This window comes from Pezoporus wallicus, unplaced genomic scaffold (genome assembly GCF_028554395.1).
Source record: "Pezoporus wallicus isolate ANWC-B61680 ecotype Strahan unplaced genomic scaffold, APGP_CSIRO_Pwel_v1 contig_8013, whole genome shotgun sequence".
Taxonomy (NCBI): domain Eukaryota; kingdom Metazoa; phylum Chordata; class Aves; order Psittaciformes; family Psittacidae; genus Pezoporus; species Pezoporus wallicus.
In genome coordinates, this window is record NW_026636761.1 from 696,464 (window position 1) to 715,777 (window position 19,314).

Sequence of the window (19,314 nt, forward strand, 5' to 3'; positions counted from 1 at the left end):
AGCTACAGCATCACCTCCACCGTGTGTCCCTTTGCCCGCAGCGCTGCCGAGGATCCTGGGCAGCAGCAAAGCCCTGAGGAAGGTTTCTGTCATCAAGGCTGGCGAGGTGGTTCTGGAGTGCGAGGCCATGGGGACACCGACACCCACAGTGACGTGGGTGAAGGACGGGCAGCCCGTGGCCGGAGGGGACGGGCTCCTGCTTACAGAGCAAGGGAAGCGGCTGCGCATCCGCAAGGCAGAGGTGGCCCACGCAGGACGCTACACTTGCCTGGTGGCAAACACAGTGGGGCAGGAGCAGAGGGAGTTTGATGTTGCAGTGCATGGTAAGGGTGTGGGATGGGGCTGGTGGTTGTGGGGTAGGGATGCAGGCAGGCTCAGGAGGGTGGCCGTGCCCCAGCATGTGTTTGATGTAACCTGATGTGGAGGGGATCTTGGACAACCAACACATAGGAGGTCAGAAGGGGTATGCTGTAGGAGTAGCCGTAGGACTGGCTCCATCAGGCAGGAGTTTCTTTCCAGGGCCATCACAGCAGACCATGGCACACTTTATAAAGTCATCACTTCCTAAGGCCTTGGTGAAAACTCAGGGGTGACGGCACCAAGCACTCGAGCTGAGAAAGGGCTGAGGTGGCTCAGAGCCTGTGGCCAGCTCTGTGGCACACCTGTAAGCATGGCCTTGGAGAGCAGGTAAGTGGCACACACTTGCTGTGGGTCACCTGTGCCATGACATCTTCAAAGCTGACAACTTCAGATGATGCTGATGCTCCTTCTGGGCTTGTGTCCTCAACGTCTACAAAGCAGGAGGGTGGGAACAAGCTGGATTTACCCAGTTTTCCCTATGTGACTTGCTCCTTTGCTGTCTCGGCTGCTTTGCAAATGGATGCCCATTGTTTTCTGCATCCCCAGTTCCTCCTGAGTTCATTCAAGGACCGACAACCAATATCAGTGTCTCTCTGCAAGGATCCCTGACACTGACCTGCGAGGCCACCGGCGTTCCCTTGCCCACAGTCACCTGGTCCAGGGATGGGTCTCCCATCACCCCCAGCGAGCACACACACGTGCTTTCAGGTCAGGGATGAGGCACGGATGCTGTAAGAGACGAGTGCTTCAGGAACACGTCTTACCCTGACGCTGATGGGTTTAAATGTGGGATGTGCTGGTGCCTGGATTTGGGGCCATGAGACCTCTCTGCTCCTTGCTTCCAGGGGGCTGGCTGCTGAGGCTCACCCATGCCCGAGCGCAGGATGGTGGCCACTATTCCTGCCTGGCCAGCAACGTAGCTGGGGAGGCCAGGAGGCATTTCTACGTGGAGGTCCTAGGTAAGGAGAGGGCTTCAAGGATTTCAGTTTCATCCTTGCAGGAAGAGGCACAAGTTAAGACTGGGCATGGCGGGGGCTGCAGTGCTGGACTCCTTTGTGCCTTAGCATGTGAGCTCAGAGGCTCGGTGAGGCTGTCCAGCTGCTGAGGTCCCTGGTGCCTTGTGTTCCCAGCTCCTCCCCACATTGAGAACATGGGTGAAGAAGAGATCACCAAAGTGCCCGAGGGTCACCCCGTCACCTGGTCCTGCCTGCCTGCGGGTGAGCATCACGCGGGGTGGCACAAGGAGGTGGGAGCTGACCTGGGCCCCCCTTTGGGGTGCAGAGCAAAGGGATGGCTCCAGCCGATGACATGAGAGCAGTTGAAGAGGTTTTTTGGGATGGTTCCTGGCTTTGCAGTTGGGCTGTCCGGGAAGTGCTGGGGAGGGGGAGCCCACGTGGGGAACTTGGTCCACGACATAAGCTCCGATCGCTCCCAAATGGAGCTGAAATTCCTCTAATCTGGTTTCTCCTTTAGTGGTGGGGATAATCAATCACCTCCTACTCAGGACAGTTCTCTTTCTTCTTGCTGGCGCATCCAGCAGCCTGTAAAACCCTGATCCAGATCATGACAATCTTGGATTTGGGCTGATGTTCCGGCTTCCCAGAAAAGCTCCGGCGCAGTGACCCCGGTCAGGCTGTGCTCACACATGGAAAAACTTCACTGTTGAAGGCTAAAACCTGCTTTCCATCCCACACAGGCAGCCCCCAGCCCCAGATCACCTGGCTGAAAGACGGCCACCCTCTGCCCCGTGGGGACACCTTCTCCATATCTCCTGATGGCTCCATGCTCCACATCCCCCGAGCCTCCCTGTCTGATGCTGGCTGCTACTCCTGCTCTGTGGCAAATCAAACCAAGCACTACCTGCTGGACGTTTTGGGTATGAGATGCCTTTGGATGGAGACAGAGTCTCAGGTGTGAGCAGGGGACATGGACTTAGAGGGCTTTTTCATTGCCTACCCCAGGTAGGGGATGAGGATCCCTTGGTATGGGATGACATAAGGTCCTGGACCTGACCCAAAGCATTTGTGAGACCTCTTGGAGGGTCCATGTAGTGCAGGATCCATTTCTGATGTTGGTTTATGGGAAAGGGGTATATACCTTCTGCTTTTGGAGGGCAGCAATTCGGGGCAGAGTCTGAAGCTGGACTTGTGTTGTACATGCTGTGGGGTCAAGTCCAACTCCCAGATCTTGGATCATGCTCTCTGGTTGGGAGGTGAAGCAACTGGGAAGCCTAAGTGGGTGCTAAAGCTGATCAGCTACACAAACATGTCTCTGCAGCCAGTCCTACCTTTGCTGGAGATGCCCACAGTGGTGCTGCTGCAGAAGAAGTCACAGTGATCATCAACAACCCCATCTCCCTGGTCTGCGAGGCTCAGGAATACCCATCTCCCAGTGTCACCTGGCTAAAGGATGAGGTTCCCCTCAAAGCATCTAGAAACATCCTCCTGCTCCCTGGTACTGTGCTGGCATTCACTGCCTGCATGACCACAGTGCCCCCTTGCTGCATGCCTGTGGGATTGGGAGCGGGGCCTTTTGTTGGTCTGGCTGCGGACCAGGGCAATGGGATGGTGAGGTCACCATCCTGCAGGACCCATCAGGTGGATGCTGCTTTTCCATGTGCTGCATCATCGGATAATGGATAGAGCATCCTCAGCAGCATCAGTGGGATAGCACTGATTTCCACAAACCTGGAAACTGGGCTGCAGAAGAGCATTAAACCCCCTTGGGTCAGGCTTGCGGGTGGTCAGCAGGTCCCTTAGGATGCCCTCCGTGCTGCTTGGGGGCAGACAGCTGAGGCTATGAGTAGAGACCCTCTCAGGAGATCCCCTTTGCCCAGGTGGCCACGGGCTGCAGATCCTGAATGCACAGGAAGAGGATGCAGGCACATACAGCTGCATTGTGGCCAATGGAGCCGGGGAGGCCATGAAGAGCTACTCTGTGAAGGTCCTGGGTGCGGGAGCTTTCCATGTCCTTCTTAATTCCTGCAGCGATCCCACCACTGTAACCAAGGCAGTGCTCCTTCCTTCCCTTCCCATGCCTTCATCCCAGGGAGCTGCACCTTGTGCTGCCACCCGAAAAAGCATCTGGTCTCCCCTGTCAGGTTAAAGCCATTCCCCCTTGTCCTGTCCCTACAGACCCTTGTCAAAGGCCCCTCTCCAGCTTTCTGGTTGGCCCCTTTAGGCACTGGAAAGTGCTATAAGATCTCCTCGGAGCCTTTTCTTCTCGAGGCTGACCAACCCCAACTCTCTCAGCCTGTCTTCACAGGACAGGGTGCACCTGCTCCCACTATGCCACTGACGTGGCACAAAACAGTACTGGTCCCAACACACCCCCAAAGGACACCGCTTGTCGAGTTCATCAGCACCCTGAGGTGCTGCCTGTCATTGACTAGGGCAAAGCAAGGGCAATGAGAGCTCCTCTCTCATCTGTGCCATCTCTCCACACTAGTTCCTCCCTGGATTGCCAGAGACGAGCCTTCAGGGGAATATGCTGTGAAGGAGGTGAAAGCCCGGGTCAACAGCACAGTGATGCTGGAGTGCGAGACCTGGGCTGTGCCCGAGCCCACCATCCGCTGGTACAAGGACAAGCAGGTGAGGCCCTGACTGTGACTCCTAAAAGGAGCTGCTGGCTGGGCTCTGTCCCATTCCTGGCTGTGTAATCTCCTCCTACCATCGTTTCTTCTGTGCCTTGGGGCTGGCGTCCCCGTGCAGCTCCTGGAAAGTGATGGTCACCTCCAGATCCTCAGCGAGGGGCAGGTCCTTCAGATCAAGCCAGCCAGTGTCTCAGATTCGGGCCATTACAGCTGCGTGGCCACCAATGCTGTGGGTGAAGATGACAGGGACTTCATCGTGCATGTCCAAGGTGGGCCAGTGCCCATAGCAGTGGGTGTCTCAGCAAGAGGAGGCGGCCTCGGTGGGGTCCTTGTGGGAGCAGAGCAGGGTGTGCAGGAAGGGAGCTTGTACCTGCAGGAAAACCAGCATCTCCTTGGCCCCGGTCAGGCCTGGGCAGATGCTCTGGTTGCATGTGGAGGTGTGAGTCCCCGTTCCCCACAGCTGACCACAGCCTGTCCCCGCAGTGCCACCCCTCTTCCAGCAGCAGACAAGCTCCAGTGAAGCCCTTGAGGCCTTCTACAGGGAGGAAGACCAGGATGGGGAGGTGACGGAGCACCGGCAAGCTGTCCTCAACCAGCCCACCGCCCTGTACTGCGACACCAATGCCATTCCACCTCCCCAGCTCACCTGGTACAAGGACGGGGAGCCCCTCTCCCCTGGCCCGGGCGTGCGGATGCTGTTAGGTAATAGGCATGGACCCCCACTGTGGGGTTTGGACGGGGCTCCTGCAGAAGCTCTGTGGGTTGAGAGCATCCACAGCATGGAGGAGGTTGGATCCTGCCTGTGGGACATGCAGGGGTGCAGAAGGGACCCTCTGACCGCTGCTCTTTGCCACAGGGGGCCGGGCGCTGGAGCTGCTGGCAGTGAGGGAAGAGGATGCGGGCAGGTACACGTGCGAGGCAGCCAGTGCAGCGGGACGGGGCCGCCTGCACTATGAGCTGGAGGTGCTGAGTGAGTACGGGGCTGGGGCAGGGAGAGGATGGAGGCACCCGGCAGCCCCATAACCGCCTGCTTCCAGCCGCCCCGGCCATCCACGGTGCCACGGGGGACCTGGCTGAGGAGGTGACAGCCACCATCAACGGCACCGTCCGCTTCCAGTGCGAGGCCACTGGGCACCCGGTGCCTGCGGTGTCCTGGCTCTGGAATGATGTCCCCGTTGTGGCTGGCCCACGGCATCAGCTCCTGGAGGGCGGCACAGTACTGCAGGTCCGTGTCCCCCTCGGCAGGGGGGCTGTGCTGGTGGGGGAGCACAATAGAGATCAGATGGAGGGGATGAGATGCTCTTCCCTCCCTTTGGTCTTGCCACGTGCCGAGGTCCCTAAGGGAGCCCCAGCAGCTCCATGGGTCAGGGCAGCCCTCAGCAGAGCTCTGCTCCCCTTTTCAGGTGGCTGCAGCGGAGGTGGGTGACATGGGCAGCTACACGTGCGTGGCCGAGAACCCGGCCGGGTCAGCTGAGAAGCACTTTGCCCTCACTGTGCAGGGTAAGGTATTGCCAGCAACCCTTCCCTGGGTTGCTCATTTACCACCCTCCTCCTCCTCTTCCTCCTTTGCCAGCGGTGGCTCCCAAACCGAATGGCTGCCTCCGTTTCCTTGTGCTCTCACGCTTTCCCTGTGCCAGGAGGTTGAGGTGCCAGCACAAGATGCTCGGTGTGCATTTCCTCCTGTGGAGAACTCAGCCTCTGTGGTGATGGTTCCCCTTTGGCTCTGTCTTTTGGGGTGTTCCGGAGCAGAAGCTCCTTGGATTGCGGGCACAAACCCCGAAAGCATCCACGGTGTCATCAATGGCAGCATCTCGTTGGTGTGCGATGTCCGGTCCCACCCCACAGCAGAGATTGCCTGGTACAAGGATGGCCGCATCCTGCAGCTCGGTGAGGAGGTGACCATCACTCCAGGTACATCAGGAGGAGAGCCTCTCCCCTGGTGGTGGGCTCTAGCTCTCCTAACCAGCCCTTCTGTATGCCACACATGGGACTCAAGCTCAGTTTTAGCTGTTCCATGCGCTAACAACCTGCTGCCCTGGACAGCACAAAGGGCTGCATCCTGCAGACTCTTCACTGCTGCTCTCAGGAGCTCAGCACCCTTTGCTGCTGTGCACCTCAAAGAGGGGTTTGGATGGTCAGATACCTCTCGTACAGAGCTTGGCTGCCTGCTTTCCTCTGGGGTGGTCCAGACCTGCTCCTGGCTCCTTGCTCTCTGCTTCCTGCAGGCTCTCGGGTGCTGCAGCTCTCTCGCCTGCAGCCTTCCAGCTCGGGCACATACACGTGTGTGGCACTGAACGTGGCTGGCCAGGACGAGAAGCGCTTCATCCTCACTGTGCACGGTAGGTGCTGAGGCCTTCGGAGGGAGCTTTGCCTCCCGAGGAGCTGACAGCGAACACCACGTTCCTTTTCACACATCCCTTCGCCTCCTCAGAGCCCCCTGACGTCCAGGACCCGCAGCAGGAGATGCTCGAAGCTGACATAGGGACCCCCCTCGTCCTGACCTGCCAAGTCACCGGCGTGACCGCCCCTGCCATCACCTGGCTGAAGGATGGGAGCCAGCTGGGTATGTGCACAGCACAGCCTGTGCCACGCTGCCATCCCCACCCTCGCTGCCACCCTGTCTGAAGCAACCCTGCCTCAGTTTCCTCATTCCTAATCCTGCTGCAAGAGACCTATAGGGCCTCACAGGGGAGGGGATAGAGCATGAAGCGGCTGGTATTTTGCCTATATGTTTTTAGCAGGCCTCAGATTTGTTCCTGAGGCTTAAAGCAATGGGATGTGGGCTTAAGATGTCATGGAGGGACGTGGGAGTAGGCCCTATGGGTACCAGCTTTTGGGGTATCTGCTTGGACAGGGATTTGCCCCAGAACCAGTGGCCCTTTTCTCCTGCAAAGCTCTAGTGATGCCCAGTGCTCTGCAGACCCCATCCTCTGCTTTAACAATGTCCCCAAACCTGGGTCCTGGGGGTAGGAAGAGGGGAGCATGATAATATCCCTGGGAGAGGGCTTGGTGGAGCATCGCTGCTGCAGCCACCTTCATTCACCCTTTCTCCTCGCAGACAACAGCCCGGAGCAGGGCCTGGTGTCCGGAGGGACCCAGCTCCAGCTCAGCCCCCTCCAGCCCTTCCACCAGGGCCGGTACACTTGCCTGGTGCAGGGCACAGGCACTGAGACACGCAAGGACTTCCTGGTGCTGGTGCGAGGTAGGCTTCCTGCGGCGGCTCCTCCATCAGAGGGAGCCTTCATTCCCTTCCTCTTCCTCCCCATCCTCATCCCCCCTCTCTCCCCGGTGCAGTGGCACCCCGGATCACCAGCGCGGGGGTCCCCAGTGAGCACAGCGTGCTGGAGGGCGGAGGGGTGATGCTGGAGTGCCAGGCAGAGGGGCAGCCCCCACCCCGGATCTCCTGGCTGAAGGATGGGCAGCCCCTGGGGCTGCAGCCCCCTTCCCACGCCCGGTGAGTCTGCACCGTCCGTGCCTCAGTTTCCCCGTGTGCAGTGCGAGGCAGGCTGAGCTCTGCTGCTGCTTCCCCCTCCGTCTGCTTGGGCTGGGACATGCCTGAGCTGTGGCTGCCCCATCCCTGGCAGTGTTCAAGGCCAGGTTGGACACAGGGGCTTGGAGCAAGCTGCTCTATGAAAGGGGTCCCTGCCCATGGCAGGGGCTGGAACTGGATGAGCTTTAAGCTCCCTTCCCATCCAAACCACTCTGTGATTGCTGAGGAACACCATCATGCGTTAAGCCCTGGTATCCTGCATGGCCCTGCACCCTGGCAGAGTCCCAGCCACTGCCCTGGCCTTGCAGCGCATCCCAAACCCTGCAGCCTGGGTTTGAACCAAGCACAGAGCATCTCCGCCCCATGGGCACATCAGGGATGGACACACAGGTCACTGCTCCATCCTCCCCATGCAGGATGTCCCCGGATGGCAGCTCTCTCCTCCTTGAGGGTCTCCAAGCTGCCGACTCGGGGGCATACACGTGCCTGGCCCGAAACAGCGCAGGTGAAGACACACAGCTGCACACAGTGAGCGTGCTGGGTGAGCAGAGCCGGGACCTATGGGCAGTGCCAGGGCCATCAGCCCCTTACAGCCACATCAGGCCCTCTGTCCCCCTGCCCAGTCCCTCCTGCCATCCAGAGAGGCACCGATGACTCAGAGGTGGTCCGGGGTGTCCTGTCTGCAATGGTGACACTGGAGTGCCAGGCACAGGGGTCCCCTCCACTGCACGTGACCTGGCTGAAGGATGGGCTGCCCCTGCCCTTGTCCCCCCGTGTCACCCTGCTCTCAGCTGGGCATGTTCTCCGGTAAGAAGCCGCCCTCGGAGTGATGCTCGGATGCAGTCTTTGGGGCTGGTACCCAGGTTTGATGGATGGGGGTGCCTATGGCTGCACCCTGAGGTGGCTGCACCTCAGTGTGGAGGCTTTGGTGGGCAGAGGGGGACCTGGGGGTGATGCCTCCACCCCATCCCTGTTTCCCATTCCATGGGATAGGATCTCCAAGGCACAGGTCTCTGACGCCGGGCTCTACACCTGCATTGCTTCCAGCCGGGCAGGGGTGGCCGATCGCAGCTTCATCCTGCAGATACGGGGTATGGGAAATGAGGAATTCGGGGAAGGCAGACCAGAGGGAGCCCAGGCACTGACTCTGCTGTCAGAGCACGTGTTGTGCTTTGCAGTCCTATTTCCAAGTGGGGTCCCAAGCCATCCCTTAGTCAGGGTGTGCTCGGAGAGGATGGAGCAAGGCAGGACCAGCTTGAAAGCAGTCCCAGAGCACCCTGTGGGGATGCTGAGGCATCTCTGGGTGCCCACAGGAGAGCAGGGACCTGCCAAGCACATCCCCAGTGCCTGGGCACCCACCTTTCCTCCCATAACCCCCCTGTAAAGGGAATTCCTCCCTCCCCAGTGCCCCCCGTCCTGGACAGCCCAGACAGCAGTGAGGAACAGATGGTGGCCGAGGGCTCCGATGTCACCTTCACCTGTGATGCCACCGGGTCCCCAGCACCAGCAGTGACCTGGCTGAAGGATGGAGAGCCCCTGCAGTGGCAGAGCACCAGGGAGCCCAGCGGCCCGCGGCTGAGCCTGGGGGCTGTGGGGCCGGCTGATGCTGGGGTGTACTCCTGCCTGGCTGCAAACGAAGTGGGGGAGGCCAGCAAAGCCTTCCACCTCCTGGTGATGGGTGCGTGCCGGGGATGTGGGAGCAAGGATGTGTTTTGGGTGCAAGGAAGGGATGAGCGCACCCATCTCATTGTGTGCCTTGCAGAGCCACCCCGCATCAAGGCTGCATCCCAGCCCACCGAGATGTCCATCACTGTGGGCACCCCGCTAGAGCTGACGTGCGTGGTGACGGGGGTCCCCATGCCCACTGTCACCTGGGAGAAGGATGGACGGCTGCTGGCAGGGCCCTGGCTTGTGTTGGGGAATGAGAGCTCCCTCCACATCGAGAGCGCTAAGGTAGAGGCTCCTCTTTCTTCTCCCCACCTGCACTTCCTTTTTGTGCCCCAGTGTTTCTCTCTCCTGGCTGTGTAGGTGGCTGATGCTGGTTTGTACACCTGCCTGGCTACTAGTCCTGCTGGGGAGGACAGCAGGAGCTTCCACATCAACATCCAAGGTAACATGGCCCTAGAATGGGAGCCTTATGCATGATGTATGGGGACAAATATGTGGGTACCCAACCCATTCACCACCCCTGACTCCCCTGGTGCGTGCCCCACAGCACCTCTCAGCATGGCGAGCATTGGAGGGACCCCCAGCATCACTGCTATGGCAGGGGGACAGCTCATCCTGGAGTGCCCAGAGGATGCTGTGCCGTCCCCCCACATCGAGTGGCACCGGGAGGGCTCCCCGCTGCAGGTGTGTGCGATGCGATGGGACCTGGGCTGGTGCAGGGGCTGGGGTGCACCTTAACCAGCCCCTTCAGGCTCGTGGTGGTGGTGACTGGGGAGAAGCTGCTGATGGGAGGTTTTTGGGGGGGGTGTCAGGAGGATTCCCGCAGGCAGGTCCTGGCCGAGGGACGCTTCCTCCAGATCCAGGCTGTGGTGGCAGCGGATGGTGGGGAATACAGCTGCAGGGACACCAGTGCACTGCGGGGCACCAGCCGGAACGTCCACATGGAGGTCCATGGTGAGTGCCACCCTGTCACGGGGCTTTGGTAGCAGTGAATGCTCCCCGTTAGCTTAGGGGTGTGCAATGTTATGGGGTGCCCTGTGCTTGGGGTAATGGGAAGGCGGGGTTGGAGCTGAGGTTCTCCATCCCCTGAGCCCTGTCTCTGGCTTTGCCGCAGTGGCCCCGGAGATCCAGCCGGGCCCCGAGGAGGTGAGAGCACTGCTCAATGGCTCTGCCGTGCTGCCGTGCCGGGCGCAGGGGTGGCCCGAGCCCCGAGTGACGTGGCGGAGGGATGGACGGCTCCTGCCCCTCCACGGGAGCAGCAGGTACGGGGCTCTGCGGGCACCAGGACTGGCTCTTGGTTGTGCCACCCTCCCCATCAGTGGGTGTTTTGGTGTGCCTGGAGCACTGCCCCCCTGTGAAGAGCTGGCCCCACATGAGCTCAGTGGACATGTGCTACGTGTCACCCTCCCGGATGCCTGTCCCCATGTGTTGCAGCCCAGACATGCAGAGCCTCAAGGGGCTGCTTTGCTCTCCTTCCCCAGGCTGCAGCTCCTGCCAGGAGGCTCCCTGCAGATCAACCCCGTTCAGGTCCAGGATTCAGGCTATTACCTCTGCATGGCATCCAGCTCCGCCGGCTCTGACTGGCGAGGCCTGGACCTCCAAATCCTGAGTAAGTGAACGAGTCAGATGGATCCTTCCTGGGCTCACCCCAGTCCAACCCATGGCTGCTGGTCGGCTCTCATCAGTGCAATGATGTGCTGCTGTCCTCTGCTCATCATCACCATGTGCTTCCACAGTCCCTCCTGCCATCACCCCCGGGCCCACCAACCTCACCCTGCTGGCTCAGCAGCCGGCCACACTGGCCTGTGATGCCTGGGGATCCCCTGAGCCTCACATCAGATGGGAGAAGGATGGTAACCCCCTGAACCCACACCTCCCGCCCGGCGCCTACAGGTACCCACAACACCGGCCGCTTCACCCACCAAAGGGTCACACCATAGGACCCTTTCTCCCCTTCTCCCTGTTCCTCATGGGGCAGAGGTTGACCCCGATGCTCTGCCCATGTAGCTTGCAGTCATCTGGGTCACTGCTCATCACCAGCCCTGGTCCCCGGGATGAGGGGTGGTTCGAGTGCATCGCTACCAATGCTGCTGGAGAGGCACGCAAGGCCTTCAGTGTGTCCATCCATGGTGAGTGAGCTGTTAGGGCTGTGAGTCTTGCTGGGAGCAGCTTTCCCAGGTGACACGGATCTCCTGTGGGCTTGGGTCCCCTCTCTAGACCTGGGCAAGAAGGAAAGCAGTCAATGTCTATGCTCAAGTGCATGGGGATGGAATCCCCTTCAGCATCTGCCATGCAGCCCTGCTCACCTTCTTGCCTCCCCTCCCCAGTGCCTCCCACCATTGCCAATGACCTTACGGATGTGGTTGTCACTCGGCTGTCCCCTGCTGTCCTTACCTGCTACACCTCCGGTGTGCCCCCCCCTGCAGTGTCATGGAGCAAGGAGGGGGCTCGGCTGGGCAGCCGCGGAGCGGGGTACCGCATCCTGCCCACAGGTACAGGCATGGGGCAGCGCAGCCCCAGCGGGGCCGTGGGTCCCTGTCTGCCTTCTGCCCGCTGCCTCCCTCTGCTGCCTTCCAGGGGCCCTGGAGATCAGGCAGGCGCTGCCCACACACGCTGGTCACTACACATGCACTGCGCGGAGCGCTGCTGGCACGGCCCGAAAGCATCTCCGGCTCATGGTGCACGGTACATCCAGCTCCGGGGGTGTCGTGAGCCTGGGGTCCCGCTCCCTGTTCCTTGGCACACCTTGGAGGGGAGCCCTGGTGAGCAGCACTGCCCTACTGCTTGCAGACCCCCCTGCCTTGAAGCCCCTGCCTGGCATGGTGATGGTGATGGTCAACACCAGCACGGTGCTGTCCTGCGAGGCGACCGGCATCCCACAGCCGGAGGTCACCTGGCAGAAGGATGGTGTTGGCATTGCCGGAGGTGAGAGGGAGCCTGCGGAGCCCGTGCTGCCTGCAGCCTTTGCCTGGGGAGGGGGGGAGTGGGTGCCATGGGTTGTGGGTGTCCTAGCAGGGTGCTGGGTGACACTGTGGATGGTCCTCCCAGCTCCTGACCAGGATGGGTGCAGTGGTCGCTGGAGCCATTCCCTGGAGAAGCCCCAGGAAGGGTGGGAAGCAGCCCCTGCACACCATCCATCCGCACACCGGCATGGCTGCATGGCACATCCTGCCCTTCATTCCCCGCAGGGCCTGGGCTGAAGGTGCTCCCCAACGGGCAGCTCCACCTCCTCCGAGCCTCCCCAAGGGATGCAGGCACCTACCTGTGTGTGGCTCGCAACCCCTCAGGCACTGCTGCGGGGAGGACCAGGCTGATTGTGCAAGGTAAGGCAGCAACCAGAGCCCCATCACTTGCCCTCCCCTCTTGCTCTGCTCCTTCCCCTGCACCTCACAGTGAAATGTGGCTGCCAAGGTGCAAGCAAGTCCCTGTCCTTGCCCCATCCAGTGCCTCCCGTCATTGCTGCTGGCCCAGCGGAGCTGGAGGGGCTAGAGGGGCTGGAGGTGCTGCTGCCCTGCACTGCCCGTGGTATTCCTGAGCCTCGAGTGTCCTGGAGCCGGGATGGAGCCCCAGTGCGGGGCAGTGGGGGGAAGGCCACCGTCCTGCCCTCTGGGGACCTACTGCTCCGGGATGTCCAGGTAAGGACCATCCCTTCCTGCTGCCAAGCCAGCTGTAAGGCCAGAGAGCTGAGAAACAAGTGTCTGCTGCTGCTGAAAGGAAAGGGTTGCTCTGCATCGTGCTGTGTCCCTGGCTGCTTTCAGAAACACTGGGCAGAGGGAAAACCCTGTTTGGTCCTTTGCAACGGGCTGTTGGGTTGGGGCAGTGTGGGCTTGCTGATGTGGGATTCACTAAGTGGATGACCTATGGCTTTTGGGGTACACAGAGCCACAGCCCAGTGAGCCAGGGCTGCAGCTGGACCCCAGACTCAACCTGGCCCCTCCTTATCCTCCCTTTTTCCCCATGCAGGAGGAGGATGCCGGGAGCTACTCCTGCACCGCGGTGAACTCGGCCGGGAGCGCTGCTCGCCGGCTCTCCCTCTCCATCCACAGCCTGCCCACCTTCACCCGCCTGCCCCAGGACATCACCCTGAGCCGGGGCGAGCGGCTGGAGCTGGTGTGTGCCGCCACGGGCAGCCCCCAGCCCCGAGTATCCTGGATGTCCAAGGGGCAGCTCATCACTGGTGCGAAGGCAGCGGGCAGGGGATGCTGAGCCTGGGGGAGGATGTGATCCTGCTGCCATCCCAGGCCTTGCTCCCCTTAGTGGAGTGCCGGCATGTCTGGTTGTGTAGGGTTTGTAAGGCTGGTCCCCAACCATGCTGTTTGGGTATTTTGCACCCACAGATGGCGTGTCGGGACAGAGCGGCTGGAGCACCCTGAGACGGGAGGCAGCCACACGTGCCGACAGCGGGACCTACATCTGCCATGCAGAGAACAAAGCCGGTGCCATCAGGGCCACCGCCTTTGTCTCCATCAGAGGTAGGTGCTGGCAGGGAACCCGGGGTGCTCAGCTGGCTCCCTACCTCTGCCATCCTTCTCCCTTTCCCAGAGGCACCCATCATACAGGGGGACCCCAGCACCTACCAGGTGGAGCATCCCGGGGATGATGTCCTCCTCCATTGCAATGCCCGGGGCCACCCCCTGCCCCTTGTCCGCTGGAGCAAGGATGGGGTGCCGGTGGTGGCTGGTGGGCGCCTGCGTCTGCTGCACAACGGCTCCTTGGCCATCCGTGCCGTGAGGGTGAGTGGGGCTTAAGGGGTGCCAGTGCTTTCCACGACAAAGCCAAGCACCGCACTGATGCTGTTGGTACCGCTAGAGCACCGACGCGGGTCACTACCGGTGTGTGGCAGAGAACGATGGAGGCACAGCGGCAAAGGTGGTCACCCTGGCCCTACAGAGTGAGTGCTGCCCCCTCTGCACCCACTTTTTGAAGGACTGCCCATCACATCACCCCTGAGCCCCCCCCAGATCACCCTTTGGGCCCTTGGGGAATGGCCACAGTACCACTGGGATGCTGCACTGCTCTCCTTGCCCAGGTGCCCCCGTGGTGGTGGTGATGCCACGGGTGGCGGTGGTGCGAGCCGGGCAGCGGGTGCTGCTGCACTGCGTCGTGTCTGGGGAGCCCACCCCATCTGTGGAGTGGCAGCGTGATGGGGAGCCATTGCCCGAGGGTCCCCGTGCCCGCATCCTGCCCAATGCCACGCTGCTCCTGCCTGCTGCTGCCCGCCGTGATGCGGGCAGGTACTCCTGCCTCGCTCGCAGCACCCTGGGGGCTGCTGTGGCCCATGCCTCCCTGGCTGTGCAAGGTGGGTGCACTCCTCTGCTGCTTCATAGAATCATGGAACGGTTTGGGGTGGAAGGGACCCTTAAAGCTCATCCAGCTGCATGGGCAGGGACACGTTCCACTCGATCATGTTGCTTAAAGCCTGGGGGCTTCTTGCTGGCTCAGGGATGGGGCTGCCCCTAGTGCTGTTACACCCCAGGGTGAGACCTCCTGCAGGGTGGTTTGGAGGGATATTGTCTTTCCTTGCTTGCTCTAAACCCCTTCAGCCACAGAATCATCGAATAGTCAGGGCTGGAAAGGACCTTAAGATCATCCAGTTCCAACCCCCCTGCCATGCTCTGGTTTGCCCTCTCTTCTGCTGCTCACTTAAAGGTCTGAGCCCAGGCAAATCCTTATCCTACAGCTGCCGTGTGCTAGCCCAGGTTCCTGTTTGCATCTCCTCAGCCTTCCTGCCTGTGATTAAATTCCCATTTCCCAGGGGCTCTGCTTAATGTACAGGCACATCCTCTCCCCCTCGGAGGGCCAGGCTGGCCAGCAGCACAGAGGATGCTCTGCATGCTCCTTGCATGGCTGCTGGCATTTGATGCCGGATATGCCAGAGGAGAAGCAAAGAAAAGCTTAGGGCTGTGGCCAGGACCAGGGGTTGAGACAGAGCAGAATTTGGGGGGTTTTTGGTGCGCATCTGTGTGTACAAGATATGGAGCCACACTTGCAGCATCCCCTGTCGACATGGCTGCCCAGACCTATGGGGTCTTTGAGGGCCGTGCTTGCAGCCTTCACCTCCAGAAAACAAGGTTTTCTTCACACACAAACTATTGAGAGGGCAGATTGCCCACTTCCCAAGGGACAGCAGCCCCAGCACCACCACCCCTGTCCCTCCCACCCCAGAGGAGCCGCGCCGGGTGCGGGGCAGCCTGGCCGGGGCCATCAACACCCATGAGCTCGGTGTCACCACCCTCGATGCTAGCGTGCTGGATGACCCGCGGTCCGGCACCACCGCCATCCGGAGCAGCATCAGTAGCATCCCACCCGCTGCAGGTAGGTCACCAGCCCTGCCCTCACCCCAGGGAGGGTTTTGACCTGTGTCAGGTGTAAATTTGGAGGTAAAGATGCATTTTAATGTTTTGCTGCCCCAAAGCAGCGCTCCACAGCTGTGCTGTTCCCTAGGGGACAGGAGCCTGGGGTAGTTGGGGAGGGCTGGGTGCATGTTAGGAGGGTGACCCCTTTTCTCCCCCGTCTTCAGGGCCACTGATGCGGGTGCTGGTCGCTGTCATCGCCCCCATTTACTGGTCCTTGGTGCACACCAGCCGTGAGGCCCGGAATGGGTTCCTGCTCACCCGGGGCACATTCCATCAGGAATCTCAGCTGCAGTTTGGCACAGGTGAGCAGTGTTAGGGGCCCCAGGCCCCTAAAGTCTGGGGGCTCTGGAGCCTCCATCTCCCCTATGCTCCATCCCTGGGACTCATCTCTGCGCTGGGCTGAGGCTCCCATTGGAGATGGAGCTGTGTTTAGGGATGCTGTGGGCTGCTGCTCACTGCTCCTCACTGTGGCAGGAGAGCTTCTGCGGGTCACCCACCTCTCCCGGGGCACGGATGCTGCTGGTGCTCTGCTGCTGGACACCGTGATCAGCGGCTCTGTGCCAGAGAGCATCGGTGATGCCGCAGTGCTGCTGCAGGTGCCGGTGCTGCCCATTCTCTCTGTGGGGCAATCCCTCCCATACTGGGAGCCTTGAGGGGGGGGGGTCCATGGCCTGACCCCACTCCCTGCCTCTCCCCAGGACTTCAGTGAGCAGTATGTGCAGACAGGCACCGGGCGGCTCTCAGGGGGCTCAGTGCAGAGATTCCTGCGGGATGGGCACATCATCCGTGCCCGCTGCAACCACACCATCGTATATGACCCCCCCTTGGGCCCACAGCCCCCCCAGGTGCAGCATGTCCGGGCCAGCGCCATCAAAACCTCTTATGACCCAGCCTCGGAGCAGCTCCGCTTCCAGCTCCGTGCCTCTCTTGATGCTGGTAACGGGGGGATTCATAGGGATGGGGATGGAGACACCGGGATCCCTTGTGAGCCCTGAGTGGCTCTGAGGGTGCAAAGGCCACGTCCCTGCAGTGACCTGCCCCTTCCCATCACCTCCGCTTGATTCCCAGCAGCTGATGGAGACCAGTGCCCAGTGGGATTCATCCTGGGCCCTGGGCAGCTGCACTGCATTGGTACGGACCCTTCCCAAGGGGGTGTGAGGACGGTGCTGCATGGTGCTACCTCCCCATCACCCCAACCTTGTCTCTGCTGCCCAGATATCGATGAATGTGCCGTGGGGTCCCACGCCTGCCGCTACAACCAGCTCTGCCAGAACACTGCGGGGACCTACCGCTGCGTCTGCCCTCCCGGCTACCACTCGCTGGGCACTGGCTGGCCATGCCTGGGTACGAGCTGGGCACAGGGTCACAGTCGCTCTCCTGCCCTGCTCCAGCCTCAGTTTCCCCATCCAGCTGCAACTCCCCATCTCTTTCCTCCACCAGACATAAACGAGTGCCTGCAGTTTCCTCCACCGTGTGCCTTTGAGTGTCGCAACCTGCGGGGCTCCTATGAGTGCCTGTGTCCCTCCGGCAGGACCCTGCTGCCGGATGGAGAATGTGGGGCAGCCGAGGTGGATGGAGGGGACACAACGGACAGCACCCACCGGGACACCCCTGTGGGCAGGCTGGGGCCAAGCAGCCCCTGGGGAGGGTCCTTATACACCCAGCTTGCCCTTCGCCGGGTCGCAAAGGATGTGGGGCTGGGTGCCCGGGGTCCTCCATGCCCCATGGGCTTCATCAGGAAGAATGGCACCTGCACTGGTGAGTGTGCATCAGGGAAGGGCTTTGCAGGGAGTTTGGAGGCCATAAAGGCAGCTCCTGTGCCAGTTGCTGCCCTGTCTCCCATTTGTTTGAGCCCCTGCCCATGGGGTTGGGGTCTCTCTGGGCTTGGCTGTGCTGGGGATGGTTGGTGAGAGCCAGGATGCTGCAGGGCAGTGGGCACCAGAGGGCACTGACACCTCCCAGCTTGCCTTCACCCCTCTCACCCCACAGACCTTGATGAGTGCCAGATGCTGAGGCAGTGCCAGCACGACTGCAGGAACACCCCGGGCAGCTACCGCTGCGTCTGCCCCCCTGGGTACCAGCTGCTGCCCAATGGGAAGAGCTGCCATGGTCAGTGTGGGGGTGCAGGGAGATGCCCCTGCTCTGGGGGATGCTGTATGCCTTGGGGTGTGAATGCACTCCCCATGGTGCCCTTGGTGTCACCCCTTTGGGGCTGCAACTCTTTCTCCTTCTTCCTCCTTTGGTCTCTCTGCCCCAGTGTCTGAGGGCCCAGGCAGGGGTTGGGAGCTGGGGACACTCCGTCACCCTCAGGTCTATCTCTCTTCTGCCTACAGATGTGGATGAGTGTGCAGAGGGCACTGTGCAGTGTGGCTCGGACCAGATGTGCTTCAACACCCGTGGAGGTGCCCAGTGTGCGGATGCGCCGTGCCCAGCCGGGTACCGGAGAGGCTCCAGCCCTGGGTGAGTGATGCTGCGGGGCAGTGGGTGCCCATCCCACACTCCTCATGGCACCATGGACCCCAGTGTCCCAGCTCTGACACCCCTCTGCATCCCCCAACTCTCGTGCAGGCTGTGTGTGGGTCTCTGCACCCCAGACTGCGGCTCTGCTGGTCCCCCCACGCTGCGGTACGAGCTGCTCACCCTGCCCCTCGGCATCGCTGCCGGCCGGGCCGTGGTGCACCTCACCCAGGCCTCTGCCCTTCCCCGCCATCCCCTCTTCACGCTGCTGGAGCGGGAGCCGGGCAGCCCCTTCGCCCTCCGCACCCAGCACGGACGCGGCATCATCTTCACCCTGCGCCCGCTGCGGGACCCCGGCACCCACCGCCTCAAGGTGCAGGCGCTGGCCCCGGGCAGGCAGCGGGCGCCCAGCATCTTCATCCTCATCATCTCCGTCTCGCCTTACCCCTACTGACACAGCCGAGGGACAGGAGGGGATGTGGGGTCTTATCTCCTCCTGTCCCTCGCCACTGCGGCTCAGGGAGAGCTGAGCTTGCACCTTTCCTCTCCCCCCAGACCCCTCGGTTGCCTTCACCCTTGGCTGGTCCCTGACTCAGCAGGGCCATGGGGGGGACGAGGTTCCCCACCAGCCTCTTGCAATCGGGGTTTGTCGCAACCTGCAGCTCAGAGCAAACACAGCCCTGAGTGGCCTTGGCCGTTATCAGTCCTTGGATAGGGGATGAGCTGGGTGACAGAGGCCAGTGAGGGTCCCCCTTAAGGTGCAGGGTGGGTTTCCCTGGGCTGGGGCAACCTCAGGCTCCCTGGCATTAACCTTGTTAAATTGAAATAGCCTTTTTTCTTTTTTAGCCCACTTGGTTTCTGTGTACTCTTAATTATTTATGTTTTTTTTTTTTCCTAAATAAAGGTGTTTTGTGGCTAAATATCAGCTGTCCCTGAAGAAAGCAGCTTCCTTCCGCATGCGGGAGGAGTGCCCTGGCTTGCTGTCTTAGACACCTCCCTGTGTGGCCTTGGACCATAGAAGGCAGATTGTCTGTATGGGGCAATGCTGCATGGCCAATGTCCAGCATCTGAAGGTGCAATCCTGCCCCATGGTCAGATCCTTTGGTCAGCATGAGCAGAACGTGGTCTCTCTGCACATGGCGCAGATTGAGGCTGGTCCCAAACAGCTGCTCAGTCCTCCTTTACAGTGCTGGCCCCAAAGCCCACAGCTCCCCAGGTTAGGGCCATTAGGTGTAATGATGGGTGAGGTACTAGGTGAGGGTCACATCCCCATCACTGGAGCTCACAGGTGTGCAGACATTCCCTATAAAGGCTGTGTCCTTGGGGCCAGGAGCTTCCTGTTCCTCAGGACCGCCTCTGCTGCTGGTCTGGGGTCCTCTGGGTACGTGCAA

At 61.0% G+C, this 19,314-nt stretch overlaps 1 protein-coding gene across 1 annotated transcript in view; it reads left to right on the plus strand.

Annotated features, from left to right (window-relative positions):
- Positions 1-18,783, plus strand: part of HMCN2 (hemicentin 2) — a 34,570-nt gene extending 15,787 nt beyond the window's left edge. The window contains exons 34-83 of the mRNA XM_057401538.1: positions 42-323; positions 907-1,068; positions 1,206-1,319; positions 1,491-1,577; positions 2,057-2,236; positions 2,638-2,814; positions 3,197-3,310; positions 3,808-3,950; positions 4,071-4,221; positions 4,436-4,654; positions 4,809-4,922; positions 4,990-5,177; positions 5,356-5,452; positions 5,702-5,863; positions 6,178-6,291; positions 6,384-6,515; positions 7,011-7,154; positions 7,247-7,406; positions 7,859-7,983; positions 8,066-8,249; positions 8,436-8,533; positions 8,848-9,120; positions 9,205-9,395; positions 9,471-9,552; positions 9,658-9,794; positions 9,923-10,064; positions 10,225-10,372; positions 10,592-10,719; positions 10,847-11,003; positions 11,118-11,239; positions 11,438-11,602; positions 11,688-11,795; positions 11,901-12,035; positions 12,299-12,433; positions 12,555-12,745; positions 13,074-13,287; positions 13,448-13,582; positions 13,653-13,843; positions 13,920-14,001; positions 14,140-14,409; positions 15,276-15,425; positions 15,631-15,768; positions 15,941-16,062; positions 16,165-16,402; positions 16,535-16,597; positions 16,682-16,810; positions 16,907-17,224; positions 17,456-17,575; positions 17,800-17,926; positions 18,035-18,783. Of these exons, the coding sequence (XP_057257521.1) occupies positions 42-323; positions 907-1,068; positions 1,206-1,319; positions 1,491-1,577; positions 2,057-2,236; positions 2,638-2,814; positions 3,197-3,310; positions 3,808-3,950; positions 4,071-4,221; positions 4,436-4,654; positions 4,809-4,922; positions 4,990-5,177; positions 5,356-5,452; positions 5,702-5,863; positions 6,178-6,291; positions 6,384-6,515; positions 7,011-7,154; positions 7,247-7,406; positions 7,859-7,983; positions 8,066-8,249; positions 8,436-8,533; positions 8,848-9,120; positions 9,205-9,395; positions 9,471-9,552; positions 9,658-9,794; positions 9,923-10,064; positions 10,225-10,372; positions 10,592-10,719; positions 10,847-11,003; positions 11,118-11,239; positions 11,438-11,602; positions 11,688-11,795; positions 11,901-12,035; positions 12,299-12,433; positions 12,555-12,745; positions 13,074-13,287; positions 13,448-13,582; positions 13,653-13,843; positions 13,920-14,001; positions 14,140-14,409; positions 15,276-15,425; positions 15,631-15,768; positions 15,941-16,062; positions 16,165-16,402; positions 16,535-16,597; positions 16,682-16,810; positions 16,907-17,224; positions 17,456-17,575; positions 17,800-17,926; positions 18,035-18,377 (7,901 nt within the window). The 3' untranslated portion in view covers positions 18,378-18,783. The remainder of the gene's footprint in view (positions 1-41; positions 324-906; positions 1,069-1,205; positions 1,320-1,490; positions 1,578-2,056; positions 2,237-2,637; positions 2,815-3,196; positions 3,311-3,807; positions 3,951-4,070; positions 4,222-4,435; positions 4,655-4,808; positions 4,923-4,989; positions 5,178-5,355; positions 5,453-5,701; positions 5,864-6,177; positions 6,292-6,383; positions 6,516-7,010; positions 7,155-7,246; positions 7,407-7,858; positions 7,984-8,065; positions 8,250-8,435; positions 8,534-8,847; positions 9,121-9,204; positions 9,396-9,470; positions 9,553-9,657; positions 9,795-9,922; positions 10,065-10,224; positions 10,373-10,591; positions 10,720-10,846; positions 11,004-11,117; positions 11,240-11,437; positions 11,603-11,687; positions 11,796-11,900; positions 12,036-12,298; positions 12,434-12,554; positions 12,746-13,073; positions 13,288-13,447; positions 13,583-13,652; positions 13,844-13,919; positions 14,002-14,139; positions 14,410-15,275; positions 15,426-15,630; positions 15,769-15,940; positions 16,063-16,164; positions 16,403-16,534; positions 16,598-16,681; positions 16,811-16,906; positions 17,225-17,455; positions 17,576-17,799; positions 17,927-18,034) is intronic.
- The last annotated feature ends 531 nt before the right edge of the window (positions 18,784-19,314 follow it).